Raw genomic sequence first — 17,036 nt, 5'->3', positions numbered from 1 at the left:
TAGGAGTTAGCCAACGATTGAAAAACCGGCCCTAAGTAGGTAAAGCGCATTATACAGGGTGTCCCAAAATATGTGAGCAATCAGATTTATACAGGGAACGTAACATGTTTCTATAAAAATTTTACCTAAAGGACCCCCCTAGGAAGATATAGGTCCCTAAATGGCGCCTTTGAAAATCGATTTTTTTAATAACTTTTAAAACACTGTAATTTCATTATTTTTAGGAAAAAAACAAATGTAAATAAAAGTGGCATTTTTTTCGATAGGCACAGAAAAAATGCAAATTTCATCGGTTTCGTTCTCTTTACGGATATAATAAAAATCATATTACAAAAATAGTTTTTTCTCGAAAACAGTTCTTTTTATCGATATCAACCTTGCCTTGCCGATATGCCTTTTTTTAGTTTAAGATTCAAGCTGTCTAAAAATATTATTTTTGTGCCTTTACCGTAAAGGTTATAAAAAAATTGACATTATTACGATACAGCTAGTTCGTTCCTGGCAAACCAAATAAGCCAAATTGTTTTCTTGGGTCAATTTTTAAGGAGTCTTATCTGTTGTCCCTCGTATTAAAAAATAATTAAATTACACAAAGTATTTTAAAAGTTATTAAAAAAAAATCTATTTTCAGGGCGTCCTTTATAAGCGTATACGTATCTCCTAGGGAAAATCTTTATAGAGACTTGTCATGTTATTTTAACGTCCTCTGTATAAATCCGAGAGATTCCGGGTATGTAGTTGTTGTATATGACACAAGATTTACAATTTATAAATTTTTGTAGAAACGTATGAAACGGTTATTAAGTTGTTAGAGATTAAACAATCTTATCTGTCAGCCATCAAAATTAGACCAAACATACCTAGTGGTAAATTAACTTAGAGTCAAATGTCGCAGTTGGTTTGTTTGACGATTTTTCAGAGATTTAGTCAATTAGAACGAAAACAAACATTAATTATGTCATGTCTAATACCGTTTTTTGTGTAATCGAGAAAAATTTTTCAAAGAAACTACTTTTTCAGTGTGAGATACTTCTAAACTAAATTTATAAAACAAGCCAAATGGATTACAAGTACTGTTTCATCACTATTTGTATGTTGAAATTTTTGTCAGTAGAAATGCAAATGAATTAAAATGAGTCATATTAGAATATAAACGAAAATCATTGTTAAATGTTTTTATGTTCTAAGAAAAATCGCAAATTACTAAGAACAATAATCATAATCAATGACGAAAATCTATGGCGTATGGGTATTGTCGTATTATTTTCCAGTAATTAAATAAGATAAAAAGAAACGGAAAGGCTAGAAAAATAAATAAAATAATTTTGTGACATTATTCGTAATTATTTATTTCTGGCATGTTTTAGTAACTTTTCAAAATTAATTTGGGCAATTTAACAACATATCCAAATTTTAAAAAATGTAGGCCATACTTACTATAAATTTGGACGAAAATAGTGTTTAAATAAGGTAAAAGTAGAATTTAAAGGATGACAAAAGTGAAGTAAAAGAATTATTTTATTAATAAAAAATTAATTTGTATAATATAAATAATGCATATTTTGAAGTTGGTAAAAGGGTTTTCATTTGTATAATAAAAAAGATATGTTAGTAATTACAAAATAATGACTAATTGCCTGCTGGTATATAATTTGTATGTATATAAAGTATAATATAAAACTGCAAATTTAAAAATGTATATATTAATGATCTCTTAGATACGATTTACATTATTTTTCTTTACGAAAAATGTAGTTTGTGTGAAAACCCGAATTATACTTTTTAACAGAATTAATCGGTACTTTAGAAGTTACAGAAGCAAAATTAGAAGTAATGAATGGTTTATTAATTTTTATCTCATTCTTCTTTGAAAATATTTAATAAAGATATAAAAGAAACATCTCAGCATACCAAACGATACTTAGTTCATGTACGACCACAGGCTGAGAGAGAAAGAACAAACAGAAATGAAAGATGTAACGGAAGTCGTCACTGTTACAACGCTTGACTTTATACGTATCCCTTTCAGGCCTGCTACAAAGTTCTAGAAAAATAAGATATAGCTACAAAGTTGCTGTTTTTTATTATTATAATTTGAGGTCCATCCTGTGTGTATTTTTTAGCGAATTTTCCTACTTGAAACTACGTACATACATCGTGTATGGAGGAATTAATCTATTTATGGCACATTTACTACTAACATGACTCATAGCTTTGACTAATTGTCAAAGCTAATAGTATGTTCATAGTAAAACATAGCATAATAGGCCTCTTGCACATGCCGGATTTTTTATATATTAGTTCACATATTTAAATATGGCCTTATTTAAAATTATTAATTATAAAATCTTTTATGAAAAATTCTACTCGAAAATTGACTAAAATCGTACGTTGAAATTTGGAGATGAGCATCCTGTAGGAACGTGTCGTAGAATGAGTTGCTATTGGTGCGACGTCATCGGTAAGTAAACTGGCCGCTTCACATTAGAAAACGATGTCGGTCCTATTACTTTTTAAAAACATTTATTATTTTTAGTTTACATACGATAACGATACTGATGTGCTGTTATATTTATTAACTGGTTTCCATTCTATTATGTAAGTATGTATACCTAAATATGCACCTATGTAGCAAAATAATTAAGTCTGTGTAAGTATAATATTTATTTTTTTACGACGTTTAGTTCAAGTGAGCTTTCCTCGGGTAGTATAATATTATTTACTATCTAAATAATATTTTGAATCTAAATTTGTTATTTTAAATAATCATAATTAGTTGTTAGTTTTTTAAAAATTCTTTGTAACATGACCGAACAAGGTTATGCTAAAGCCCAATCAGACAATTTACCGAATTCCATGATTGCGGAGTTTTTTCGAAAAGCATTTCATTTTATTCGGCAGAAATAAACAGGTATGAAAATGTGATTTATAGATATCTATATAAATTTATTTTAAAATACATTTTCTGTCGTTTTTACTGATGTATTTTCACACGTCGGTACAATGCACCAGTAATAGTATTAGACTAGACGGTATCTGTTTTGGTTTGGGTTAATAGTATATCCACGGTGATTTTTGGCTTTTTGGCTTTCGAATATTACTAGAAATGAAAATTTTTCTATGCTCTCCTAATTGACGAATTCGAATTTTTCAAAAAGCGTTTGAAAGCTTGAGAGCCCTTCTATAAGTGATTAAATTTTCAAGTATCTAAGGGCCTTGGTTTTTGCTGTGCAAGTTTTCTTGAGCCAAGTATGAAAGTCCCAATCCAATTTAGAGACCTCAAAAGTAATGTTTTTAACCCCATATTTAGCGATTTTTTCGATTTTTACAATAATAATCATGATTCATTCGATTTGTAACTAGTCATATTTTGTAAAAAATTTAATTACGAACATGTTTTTCCTCTTCCATTTTCGCCTAAAATTAACTCTTGAAAAGATACATAATTAAATAGGAAGGAAAATATGACATTTTTCGATTTTTTTTAACATATTGTGCCGCCAAAAGTTAAGCNACAGAGATAGAATATAGATCGACGTTCAGTGTAACTCAGTCTATAGACGATTATAGATTCTATCGATGTGCGTAGTGAGCGGCACAAAGATAAATAATATTGAACCGTTATAAAAATCATTTTATATTTTATGCGCATTATAGTAATAGTGTATTTATATTATGTCTTAGTCACTCTCTATAATTTCGACCGCGGAGTGTAGGGCCTGGTCTCTATGTGTGATTGACATTTCGACACTTTAGTACGAAAACATGCTATCTCAGTGTGACTAGAAATTTAAGTTGGCATATTGAATGATTGAAACCATGCATTTATAATAAACTTATATAACATATTTTTAAAAAAGTAAGGAATGTTTATGTTCAGGTACACTGTTTGTTTTATTTTTTTTATTCAACATTTTTCAATTAATTTTATTAAGTTACTGTTATAAACGACAAAATTGTTAATTAAAAAAACAGAATAATATGCAGTATGCTGCAACACGTACATTACTCGACGTTTTTTGAAATAAAAAATTATAAAAAAAATAGTGTAGGTATACCTTAATATATAAAAATGTTTATTACTAAAAGTTATTCGTCGATTTTTTTCATACAAGTTTGCTGTGATATTATTATGAAGTAATAGCGTACTCTTATGTGATCGAATAATTTTTAGTAATAAAAAACATTTTTATATATTAAGGTATACACTATTTTTAACAAAATTAATTGAAAAATACTGAATAAAAAAAATAAAATAAACAGTGTACCTGAAAATAAACATTCCTTATTTTTTTAAAAATATATTATATAAGTTTATTATAAATGCACGGTTTCAAACATTCAATGTGCCAACTTAAATTTCTAGTCACAATGAGATAGCATGTTTTTACCTAAAGATCTGAGTTAGCATGTTTTCCAACTGAAATTTGAGATAGCATGTTTTCCAACCGAAATCTGAGATAGCATGTTTTCGTACTAAAGCGTCGATATAAGGTATCGTACTGCTTATTGACGCCACTCCACACATTTAATAACTAAAGCAGTCAGCTGCACTGTCGAAACGCGTTATTATGTCACGCTTCCATTTACTTACCGATGACGTCAACGTATCGTCAACTTTTTAAAAATAAATTAATATAACAAAACCTTTACACATTGTTTGTAGTATTCAGTGTAGATACAAAAACTATTAAAATATTTTTTTCTGCAAGAGGCCTATTGTATTTTAAAAATAAAACATTTCTTATTGTAGAATATTTTATAGATTCGAATTAACAACCTACTTAGGCATATTAATTTGTTAATTTTTGTACTGATACTGAGGGGTAATATAGATAAGTGGGCTTTTGATAACTTGGCGACTTGTATATTTATTGCCGAACTATAAAGATAATGAGTTCACTCCACCCAAAATTAACACCTTATATAGGCCTCTTCTACAGTTAGTCTTCCGTTAAATTGCCTATACTTATCTACAATATTAACGGTAATTTGCCGCTTATTACGTATTTACATTTTTAAATTAAAATTATCATAATCTTCAGGATAAGTCCTTAAAACCAAAATCTGAGTTCTTGTACGTAATCACTTTATACCTTTATATCTTTTCATCTTGATAAAAACGTCACATTCCATGCTGCGTATGGTATGCAGTAAGTAATACGTTTTGATTTTTGAAATATAATTTTCTGCATCAATTTGTATTGTTGTATATACAGTGTGTCTGACGAGGAAGTAGGTACACGGAGTACAAGGAAATATTTCTTTGATAAACACTAGCAAAAAGGTTTGTAAAAATAATTGTGTCAATGTTTTACGTAAAACGTAATTATACTACACCTAAGTATAACTTTATTTTAGCATATTTTCTTAAATTTTGGAGTAAATTAAATATTAATTATTAATTTTAATTAATATGTTAACACTATTACCTACATCTTAACAAGGTTGACAAGAAAAAATAATAACAAATAAGCATAAAAAATATGCAGACATAGTCAAACATAAATAAGTTAAAAGAAAATAGGCAACTGAAAAGTTTAGGCGGGTATAATCGGATTGCAAACATCCTATGTTTTTTTTGTTTTCTTAAACAAACTACACTTTTTCTTATTTAAAAATCATTATTTCTAATTATATTTGCAACTTCATTAAATAATTTTCACTTTATAGTAAAGTACTTATTAAGCTAATTTAAACAAATACAAAAGCAGCTCGGGAATTCGCTCTTTTTGTATTAAATAGAGCTTATTTTTACGATAATTTTAAAAAAGAGACATCACCTACGCCTCTTTGTTCCCAAGATAATGTTAATTAACTATTATTGAACGTATCGGATTAGGGTTTTAGAAACAATTAAAACATTTATTTTCAAAAAGTTTTACATTAATAGTTCATAAACGCACTAGCGGCAGTTTTACGTTAATGATTAGCCTACACACGGGAGAAGGAGCGTTGGACCTGCGCATGCGCGTAAACGTCGCTCTCGTAGCGCTCGAGATTTTTGACTTGAACGTTTCAAATTCGGTTCACGTTCAAACTCTAATTCAACTGCAGTATTAAACTACCCATCAACATAAGGTAAATAAATAATTATCCAAAATTAAAAGTAAAATTGATATATCTAAATGTAATTTATATAAAAATTTGGTATATTGAGATCGTTAAATAATGTAATCATTCAAAGAAATATTTTGTATTTTTGCACTTATAATATCAGCCTTAACATAGACCAACACACAACACAACATCAAAATCGGTTCAAATTTCAGTTCGAATGAGTTTAGTTAAACAAAATACTTGATGCCTCTTTTAATGTCACCAACTTATGGTTTTTGGTGTAAATTGGAAAAAAACTCTTATACATTTGACACAACTATTTCCGTTACACAAATTAAGTCAAAGAACCGACAAAACTGACAAAAATCCCAAAATTGCACTGTACATATGTATATGTAGTATAATTTTTACTATTTGGTACGATTTACAGCATATTTGAATCCGTGTCTTAAAATAATGCTTGTCTTCCTTTGATTACTATTATTGAATACATTTATTAATTTTATATGCCTTCCTCAATAAAACAAGTTTTATTTTCACTTCTTCAGCTATAGCCTTGTTTGTAACTATAATCAGTCATGAGTAGAGTTGGGAATTCTGTAGGTTCTGACGCAAATAGCAGGGTCGAACTCAGGGCCACGTATTTTCCTTCAAAATTTTAAATTACCTATAATGCAGATGCAAATGAGAATGATTCTACGTCATATGAAAAGGTTCAAAGTGTCGTAAATTTCGCAAGCACCAGCATGGATAAAGTTTTTACGTCATCTGATCTCTAAATATAACCAGTACATACTAATTTGACCATTGAAAAATAAGTAACGGAAATATTTAAAACTATACTTTTGACTATACATCTAATTCTGACAATTTCGGTAAAATATGAAAAAGAAAGAAAAAAATAGAAAATCTAAACTTTATTCAACTAACTAGAGACTCTTAGAAATCAAATAAATACATTTATAGCTACATTTGTATTACTTAGATAGTTTAATTTTGCTGTACTCAGTTAATAAAATATATTGTTCAGTGTCCTGTGACCAAAATAGATTCGCTGCCAGCCTCTCTGAGTTATTTTATACAATTTAAAATGAGTAATGTTAGATTGTTTTGAAAAATAACATAGGTATACTTGAGGTTTGCTCTTATCGAACACAAATTGAATATATATTTTCTCCAAGTTGAAGTACCTCTTAACAGAACTTGATACTCTAAAAAATAAATTTTGCTTTTTTAACTAAGCGGAAATTAATACACGCGTGGTTGTTTAATATCATAGACCTCCATATACTGCCTTATATCTACCTCATTATACTTCTTTTATAAATTTTAAACAATTTAAAGTTATATAAAATAATTTTAGTTTAATTTTTTTTGCAAAATCAAATTAATTGACATTAAACACGAAATTTCATGTATGAATTCGAAATTTTACAAAAAAAAAAAGTATGGCCTCTCTACGCTTTCTCACCAATTAATATATTTTTTAACAAAGTAGCACAATTTAAAAACGCAAAAATACAGTCCATTAAAAACAAAATAAAACTGATGGGTGACTTTGGATATAACCGGGAATTTGTAGTAAAGGGTGAGACAAGTTTCTGTAGTCAAACATTAATAGTTTATAAAAAACTTAATTTTAAGAAAAAAGTTCTTATAAACATTGATCGTAGAATGCTTCGTTTTCAGAGTGTTGACATTAAAGAAAAAGTCACTATTTAATTATCTCTTGAGATATTTGAAGTAGATTGATGAAATTTGGGTTTTTTACTTAATTATTATGCGTAAATATTTATTGGTTTTTAATGTCCCCATAGTGTCGAGATATTGAAAGGCATCATCGTTAAAAGCAGTAGAATTTCGACACCACTATTTTATAAATTGGATAAATCCATTTATTTATTTCTAACTAAAAAGAAGAAACTAGCTATTTTTGGTTATTTTTTTATCTGAAATAAGTCTACGATATAGCTAAGTAAATTTAAAATATCTCTAAAGCTATTCGTTTCACAAAAAAAAGAAGACTATGGGTACGTATTATTTATTGGAAATACAGTTTTAAATACCCATACCCCATACCCACAAACCCATACCCATACCAATTTTAAATACCCTCATATAAGTAACCCAAAGAAAAACAGGAACTTTTAGATTTCTGAGGGATGGTAACTTCATAAAAATTAAAAATCTGTTTTGTTAGAAGGATCAACTGGAAATATATTCCAAAATACTCAGTGGCGTAAAAATTCTCAACAATCTACGTAAAACATGATAAAAAACATTTATAATAAAGTGGAAGAAGTCTTCTTTGGACTGCAAATGCTTGACGTATTAAGTTAGTTATATTCGACCGAATATACCACAAATTTTCTAAAAAATGTCATAAAATTTAACTATTTTACGAAATATCACTCAATCACAAAAGGAAACGTGACAAATATTTTAAATGAAATAGCAACTTGTATTCATAGGAAGAAAATAATTCAACAAATTTCAAAAAGTAACAAATCTTTCCAAAAAATGTACGGCACCTTGCAGTAAAGAATATTAGGTAAGTACCGATAGTGCAGACCATAATAATCACATTGTATAAAATAAAAAGTATGTATTAATCAGAAGATAAATGATTAATAAAAAAGCATTAACCGTTATATATAGGGCCTCCTATTAACGCAGCAAAATAAAACTATTTACTCCTATACTTTAATTAATTTTATTATTTCAGAAATAAAGTTTTATTTTTGTTTTATTTAAACTATTACCTGTTACTTAATTACTTAATTTTAAACGTTTTCGTTATTTTTTTAGAATTCTTTCTATATTTTTGCAAACCTGCGTCTCAACAAATTTAGAGAATATGTAAATCTTTCATTCTCTGTTCTACATCCAGATTGGGCTGGTGGTGGCTATATAATATATATTTTTTTAATTCTGGTCATGAGAATATTAAATTAAATGTATCTAAGATTAGAAAAATATAAACCAAAAAGGAACATCACTTTTCAGTATTGACGAAACATTAAATCACGATAAAGAACAAATATGAAGATTATTTTAACATCAAGTGTAATGTTTTAACCTCATATTAGGCTTAAAAATATAAGTCAAAACCAATTTTGTTTTATTAGATAAATTTATATTTTATTTTATTTTACTTTTTATTATATATTTTTTTTTATTTATTTATATCAGTTATGATTATTATTATTAAATATGATGTACAATAATTGTAGATACCTAAGTAGAAATCAAAAAATAGACATGAATAACACGACATTGGGACTCGGTTCAAGCAGTAATAGACGTCTGTTCTCAAAATAACATTTATCAGTAAAAACCGATAAGAGTAAAGAGCCGAACATAAATTGGATAAAAATAACTCCATGCGTAAAGTAGCGAAATATTATTTTGAAATAAAAATTATTGGAATATCCTCAAATACGTCCATTTTATTTTTAACCAAACTTTTGCGTCATACTACTCATATTAACGACATAGGGTTTTGATTGATTCTAATGAATTTTTTATTTCATTTAATGAATACAAGGAAGCTAAGAAAAAAGTAAATATTCGCACTTCCGGTTATACCGGTAACTTAATTATCTTAAACGAAACACCCTGTATATGAGTGCATTATCGTCAAGAAAATTATAAATAGGTAAAGAACCTAACCGTTTTCGAGGTATTCGACATTTTATAAAAATTTTGGCAGGTGTAAGCGTTTCGAAAATTCCTTATATCTTTCTTCGTTTTGGAAGCTTTCACTTGGCTTTCGGAACACGTAAAGAACATAAGATGCATTACCTTCCACTATCAAAATCACCTGAAAAAAATTATACCAAGTGAATAATTTTTTATATTACATTTTGACAACTTGAAACTGAAGCTTTTTAAATTCAAATGAAACTACCTGTATTTTTTACACTATATTATAGAAAGTCAAATTCGCATTTCACCGATTGGCATAGTATGGTTACAAATTCGACTTTTCTCAGATATCTGCTGTTTTCTTAGATTCTCAAGAATATTACGTATAAAATATCATCAAATGTTCTAATTCTAATGAAGATATTTTGAATTTATTTTATATCCATGGGAGATTCACCATGAATCAGAATTACTAGCAGAATTTCTATAATTTGATATTTTGCAACATTTGAGGAATTGGACATTAATGAAACTCGGTAAGCTACATACAATAGCGTACTTTGTAGAACATTGAAATGTTTTTTACTTTTTCCATACCTAATTACATCAATAAAATGCATTGTTTCACGTTTGTTGCATCTTTTAAATAATGGGGGGAATATATTTGCAAAAAATAATAATATTTTCTTTCAATGAAATGATATTATTAGTAAATGCAAGTATTATAAAGGACAAATAATTAAGCCCTAGGGCCCAAATTTTCACAATTCACATCGAAGTAGTCTCTGAAATATTATATTCTTTGTACATGTAACCGTTTAAAACTATCTCACAGTATTTTCAACTACTTTATATTAAGAGATGGTATTTTCTCTCAAACTTCGATAGTGTTACAAATTACAGATTAATTTTCACTAGATACATACATGTGTGCAAAATGCCATGAAATTCTTATAAATTTTGTTTTCGGTTTTGCTCTTTCACATTTACCGTTGACCTAAGTACGGTCCTGACTTGTACGGATTAGTACTAACCCTAAAGTTACATAAAATGAAAAACCAAAGTTGGAGTTCATTCGTAAGTTCTTTATTTCTACAATATAAGGCACGATAATTCAGTATGATATTATTGTATTAAATGAGTACGTACAAACATTTATCAATCAAATATTCACATAATAGTGAGAATATAGCGATAAAGAATCAATCAGAGAGAAATAACAATTTCTAGAAGACAGATGAATATGTTTGAAATATGATTTATTGATTAAACTATATATGTACGTATTATTATTATTATTTTATTGTTAGACAATTATTTATTAACTTGTGTACGTACTGAGATGTTTTAATTAGAATAAGTAAAAACTAATTATTTAAAATAGTAATCGGTTAAAATGAAAATCTCGTAGCTAGGTAATAATTAGACAGATAGCTATTACTTTACGGCAACATTTTTACTGGCAAGACTTTAACATGTCTATTGAATATTTTTATAATATAGGACTTTAATATTTTTTTTACAAAAATTTGTATATGATTATATTTTCTATTAATTTTAATTTTAAAACTGATAGAAAAACAGTATGACTCAGTGTCTAGTCTAAATATAGATGATAAACAGTAATTATCTTGTATTTTGTAATAGAGGGTAAAAAATAATCTTTTTTTAGATAAAATAAATTTAGCTTCAATGACAAAGAGTAGTAAACACGTTTTAGGTATTTACTTCTTAATGAAAAATTATAGACAATTGAAAATATTTCGTAAGTTTCTCGGAAAAACACGTGTCTTTAGTATAAACTCTCGAAAACAGAACTCATAGTACAGGGAACGAATCCACCTTACAATTTCAACTGAAAGTAAATATTTAATTTGTGAAGGTTAACAACATTTAACAAAGGAGGATTTTTCAAGAAAAATTGTTTGGGCTAAATTTTGGTGCAGGTGCAGTCTTCTAATTGCACACAGCTCTCAAAACCGCGCAAGAAAGATGGATTTGCTCTCTTTTAATTGGTCGATGTTTGTAGTTTTTGTCGAATCGGGTGCAGTCAAATCTGCTTATCTGACAGACCAGTTTATTTCACCACGACGCACAGTGGTCGGAATTCCGAAAAAGCTGGACAAAAGTCGAAATTTCAAAGTCGTTGGTTTGCGTTAATACTTCAGAATATTTTAGAGAAGGAGTCACTGCGTAGTTCTTTAAAGTGACAGAGAGTTGGCCCATGTGTATAGACCACAGCAACTATCGGAAGTATACTGTGACACATTAGCATACATTTCACTTGCCACTGACGCATGACGCCTCGAAAAGCGGTGAATTGAAAATACGTGCAAATTTTTGCTAGAATACAAATCGTTGTGTGCTGTAGACAGGGTGTTCCTGGAGATAAGTAGAATACATTTGCTCATCTAGAACCTCATTTTTCGAAAGTTGCATGTTTTTATCGTTTTAACAAAAATGTCTTACAATTTCCATCGATTTCAAATCACATCAATCGTAAATTACCGAAATAGTTGTGATCCCAAGAGATCCTGCACTATTGAAAGTTGGAAAATGCGGACAAGAGTGTCAGTTTCCATATATCAAAAGAGAAAACCACCGGATTTTTCCGGATTCGGATTCTGAGTCATTTTTTGTGACTCCGTGTACGGCCTTAGTTATACAATAGCTAGAGTTTTAGTGTCTCTTCGCGTTCCAAACGAGCGTTTCTAATTCAAATTGTTCTTTTTTATGAACATGCACCTTTTTCGTTTGTCATTTATCATGTTTTTAAAAGCTTTTATTTAACTTGCATTGTTAGTATGGGTCAAATCTTGCAACTGAATTTTAAAACAGTTTCCCCAGCCGATTGAGCTGAAATTTTGCATACATGTCTAGTTTGGATGATAATGCATGGTTAGCTAAGTGCCGTCATTCTAAATCCAATATGACGGACTCCCAAAGATGGTGGACCAGTTATTTTTTATGCACCCCCATGATATGGGTATCAAATGAAAGGGTTTGCTATGAAGAATACGAAAATAAAATGAAGTCGCTAAAAGCTTGCTTTTTTGTTTTTAAATTATAGATGAACTTATTGTCTATGATCTTTCAATTCATAATTTATCATTTGCGACAGAATCAGGCACCAGTAAAATTACGTGCACGAAAAAATAAATTTTTCGATTTTTGAAAGGAAAATTCCAAGAGAAATATCAACATTTTTTTAAAAAGTGCAAGATTGAAAATGAGAAAATCTTTTCAATCGAAACTATGGTGATGAATGTTTTCATGCTCTGACGGTTATGTGACAGATGATGACGATGCGAATGACTCATGTGTATTAGAATTAGCTAAACAAATAAAATAAGCTTTATAACAAAAATAAGCTTCAATAGTATTTAGAAATTGTTTCGTTCGAATAAATGAGGAATTCATTTCAAATACATGCCTTATATCGCAGATATTTACTTTTCGTACTTTATTAATAATAATTAATTACCTCAAAAGCCTCAAACTCCGACCTTACATACGTTTTACGCGGCCTCAATACCAGAGGCCACGTAAAAATCTCAATTAGATTCAATAAATTAACGTGATATATCGGCCATTTTGTATCAGCCATCTTGAACTTGTTCATCACCAAATAGCCAGTCTTTATCCTAAGGACAATTAAACTTATAACTGCGGTACCTATGACAAAACTGATTACTGAAATTAGGAGCAATCGTTTATTAGCAAGAAATATGCATTTAAACAGTGCAATTGCAATTTTAAATTTCGTTTATTTAACGATTTTACTGCACACGGAATTGACAGAGTGAAAAACATAATTTCTAAAAACAATCTAACCAATCTAACACAATCTAAACAATGTAATCAATCTAAGCGATCTAAAAAACCTAATAAATAACTAATTATAGTTGACCTGTTTTAAAAGATGTTTTTCATTTGAATATAAGTTTTAAACAAATTTTTGTATGCATTTACAAATTTAAACGACAGCATGCATGCATTTGTTGAAAACAGTTGGCTTTAGAGATATTAGCAACGTATACCTTTTTTAAGCAGAAGATTTGGGGGAAAAGATTTTTCCAGCCCAAAATGAAATACACCTTGGCACAAAAAAGTTTTGGCAATTTAAATGTGTCCTAATGGTCGCTTGTGGCGCCCTTTAGAAGATACAATGAAATCGTCGGTAAATTCGAAATTCTCATCCCAAAAAACCCCCGGTTACGAAATTTCACGAAATTAGCTCTACGTAGTCGAACAATATTAAAGAAAATGTTATTTACTTTTTCAAATTTGACACCGTGTAGCTCCGTTATTATCAATTTTTGAATTAAGGCAAGTTTAGATAAATCGACTTATTTTGAACCGTGCTATATCTGGTGGAACGTTGTACAGACCCTTTAGACACACCTTTTATATCTATAACAACTATTATAGTACCCAACAGAACCGGTCACTGTTACAGCAAGACTTTAGTCACATTAGTGACAGATGGAGGTGGAAATATCACAAGTTTGAATTCTATTCAGAATAAAAACAGCAAATAGAATTCTTAATGTAGAATACAAACTAAACCTGAATCTTTCAAAAACGAACGCAATATTACTGATAACACAATTATTATGATGCCAAATTGACTGGAACATCAACGTTTAATAATTGTACTGCATTTTCAACAAATATTAATAACAAATAAGTTATATATTTTTACATAGATTCATGACCATAAATATTGAATTGTAGTTCTATTATTGCCAAATTGCTGGCGGCAGCACAAAAAATATTGTACACGTCACACTCAGCAAAAATACTCAAAAATGATGTAAATATGTAGTTTACAGAAAAAAACAGTACTGATGAAATTATTTGTTATGAAATTTGCTATAATATAGAATTTTTTTATACCTGCATATTTTTGTTGCTAGATAGTGAAAACAGCGTAAGGAATTAATTAAAATCGAGGTAATTTTGAAGCGTTCAATTGACAGGTAAGAAATTGTCCAATTATACAATAAATGTAGATGTATAGGTACTTTAAAGTATTTATTACAAAACGAAATCCCAAAACCCGATCCAAATCGGTCTGATAGTTTACGCATGAGACAATTCGTAACTAAATTTCAGCCCAAAATGTCGTTACCTTTTGGAGCGATTTTAAAATTTCGAAAAATTTTGACTTTATAAACAAATAGTTTCATGAAGCGGTTTTGCGGATCGGAAAATATATCATAAAAAAAAAACTATGCATAATGTAACAACAACGAAAATTAAATTTGGTAGATTTTTTCAAGAACTTTCTATATGTGCTTTTATAAATATTATCATACGTGTGCTTTTTGTATGAATGAATATCGCCAACTTAACCTAAAACCTAACCTAACCTAACTTAACTTTACCTAACCCCAGAATTGACGAAAAAAAAATAACATTTCGTGCTGAAATTTAGTAATAAATTGTCTCATGCCAAAACTATGAGACCGATTTGGATCGGGTTTTGGGATTTCGTTTTGTAATACTTTTACTTTAATATCTTGAAGGTTTTGAGCTTATTTCCCTTTGACTAAAAGTATACTCTATCGATGCTTGAAAAATGAAAGTCTAAGTCATAATTCTTAAACTGTAGTATCCATATGTATAGGTACTATCTGTTTACCAGATGATGTGAAACAATATGACAAAATATCAACAATCCAAGTTGTTAATTATGCTTTTGCCAACTAATTAATACTCACGTTATCTCTATTAAATTATACCGTCTTAAGTCATACATGAAGCGCTCAGAAGCTATCAACAAAAAATTTGTGGATCTACTGATTCTGATTGATTGATTCTAATCTTACAAGTTCTTATGATGTCTTTCCGGAAGCTCAATATTAATATTTCATAACCGCAAAGTTTTGTTTTAATTTTCAGTTAAGAATCGGTCTTTCTTATACATATATATTTTGTGAAACAGATATAGATTTAGCTGGGTGATAAATTTAGCAGGCGGTGAACAAACTAGCTCTTTGTTTTTTTTTTATATTTAAAAGACTTATTATTGATAGCAGATTACACTGATGAAAAAAATATATGAATAAAATTATTTTTTAATGCATAATGCATTTTGTTGCAAAATTAATCAGCACAATATTAAAGGCCATTAAAAAATCTAATAAAATGAAGTTGATAACATTAATAATCGTTTTCTTGAAAAAAAAACACATTTAATATTCTTAAAACAATTTAAAAATTGTTTGTTTTATAGAATTATAAGCATTAAAATCTGCAAAGTCATATTTAATTGCATTATTTAATTGTAAAATTAGAAGATAAAATTTGCCGGGATTTGAACGAGAAATGAGGTAGCAAAACACTGTCCGAAAATAGTCAATATTTGGAAAACCTGTTTCTAGGATTTTTCGACGATCTTTGATATTAAGTTGTTTAAATTTTCAACAAAAAATGTAAATAAAAAAGTAATTATAAATTTTCTAATCGAAGCATTTGCAATTACAATTATTTTTTTTATACATGCAATGTGTTGCCAGTAATAAGTGTACCAAATTAAAAAAAAATCGTTTAAGGTAAAAAGTTATGAATTTAATAAAAAAAAAAAGGAATTTGAGGTTACATATCCCCCTTAATACTGAAGTTTCGAAAACATGTAATTCAACCATCATTTTTATGAGTAAATTTTTTACTCATATTTTCCGTATATCCTATAGAAAATAATAGTGTCTTGAAATAATAATTTAATTATACAAAAGTACATAGTTACATTAAATATAAAAATATATTCGATTTATTTATTTCTTCAAAGGACGTATTTCAAATCTGCTATAAAATTATTTTTGTGGGTAATGTGAGAACCCCTATTTGAGAATTTTAAAAGGCATACATAAATTAAAAAAAATAAAGGAAAAAGACTCACCGTTTCTCTTTTTTCCGCATTTGACTCTCTCGTAGCATACACATATGATGCATGATGCAACAAAAAGACACAAAAGTACTGCTAAAACGGAACTAAGTACGGCAAAGAAGTTCATTATCAGCTAGTCAGTGTACATCTGAAGCTTAGTTAAGGGATTTTATTAAATTTATGAGCTATAATTTGCCATAATCTTATCGTAAATCGCCTATTAGGAAACAACTGCAATGAATGAGAATATTGGACAAGTTTTTATCATTCTTTTAGTTTCTACCTTAAGTAGGTTATCCTCCTCATGAAATATGAAAGAAAGGGAATTATTATCTCGACACAACGATTAAGACGATAATGTGATCTATATATAGAAACAATCACTTTTCATAATATAAACGTCACCGTTCAAAGGTATTTGAATTCTCTAAAT

General features: G+C 28.6%; 1 protein-coding gene across 1 annotated transcript in view; it reads right to left on the bottom strand.

The window, feature by feature from the left end:
* Window positions 1-16,753, bottom strand: part of LOC108911488 — a 58,115-nt gene extending 41,362 nt beyond the window's left edge. Inside the window, exon 1 of the mRNA XM_018716435.2 lies at window positions 16,616-16,753. Coding sequence (XP_018571951.1) covers window positions 16,616-16,730 — 115 coding nt within the window. The 5' untranslated portion in view covers window positions 16,731-16,753. The remainder of the gene's footprint in view (window positions 1-16,615) is intronic.
* Between the last annotated feature and the right edge of the window lie 283 nt (window positions 16,754-17,036).

This window comes from Anoplophora glabripennis, unplaced genomic scaffold, assembly GCF_000390285.2.
Source record: "Anoplophora glabripennis isolate ALB-LARVAE unplaced genomic scaffold, Agla_2.0 scaffold693, whole genome shotgun sequence".
In the NCBI taxonomy this organism is placed as follows: domain Eukaryota; kingdom Metazoa; phylum Arthropoda; class Insecta; order Coleoptera; family Cerambycidae; genus Anoplophora; species Anoplophora glabripennis.
Note: the sequence above shows the minus strand (reverse complement) of the source record. Positions and strands in the feature narration are given on the sequence as shown.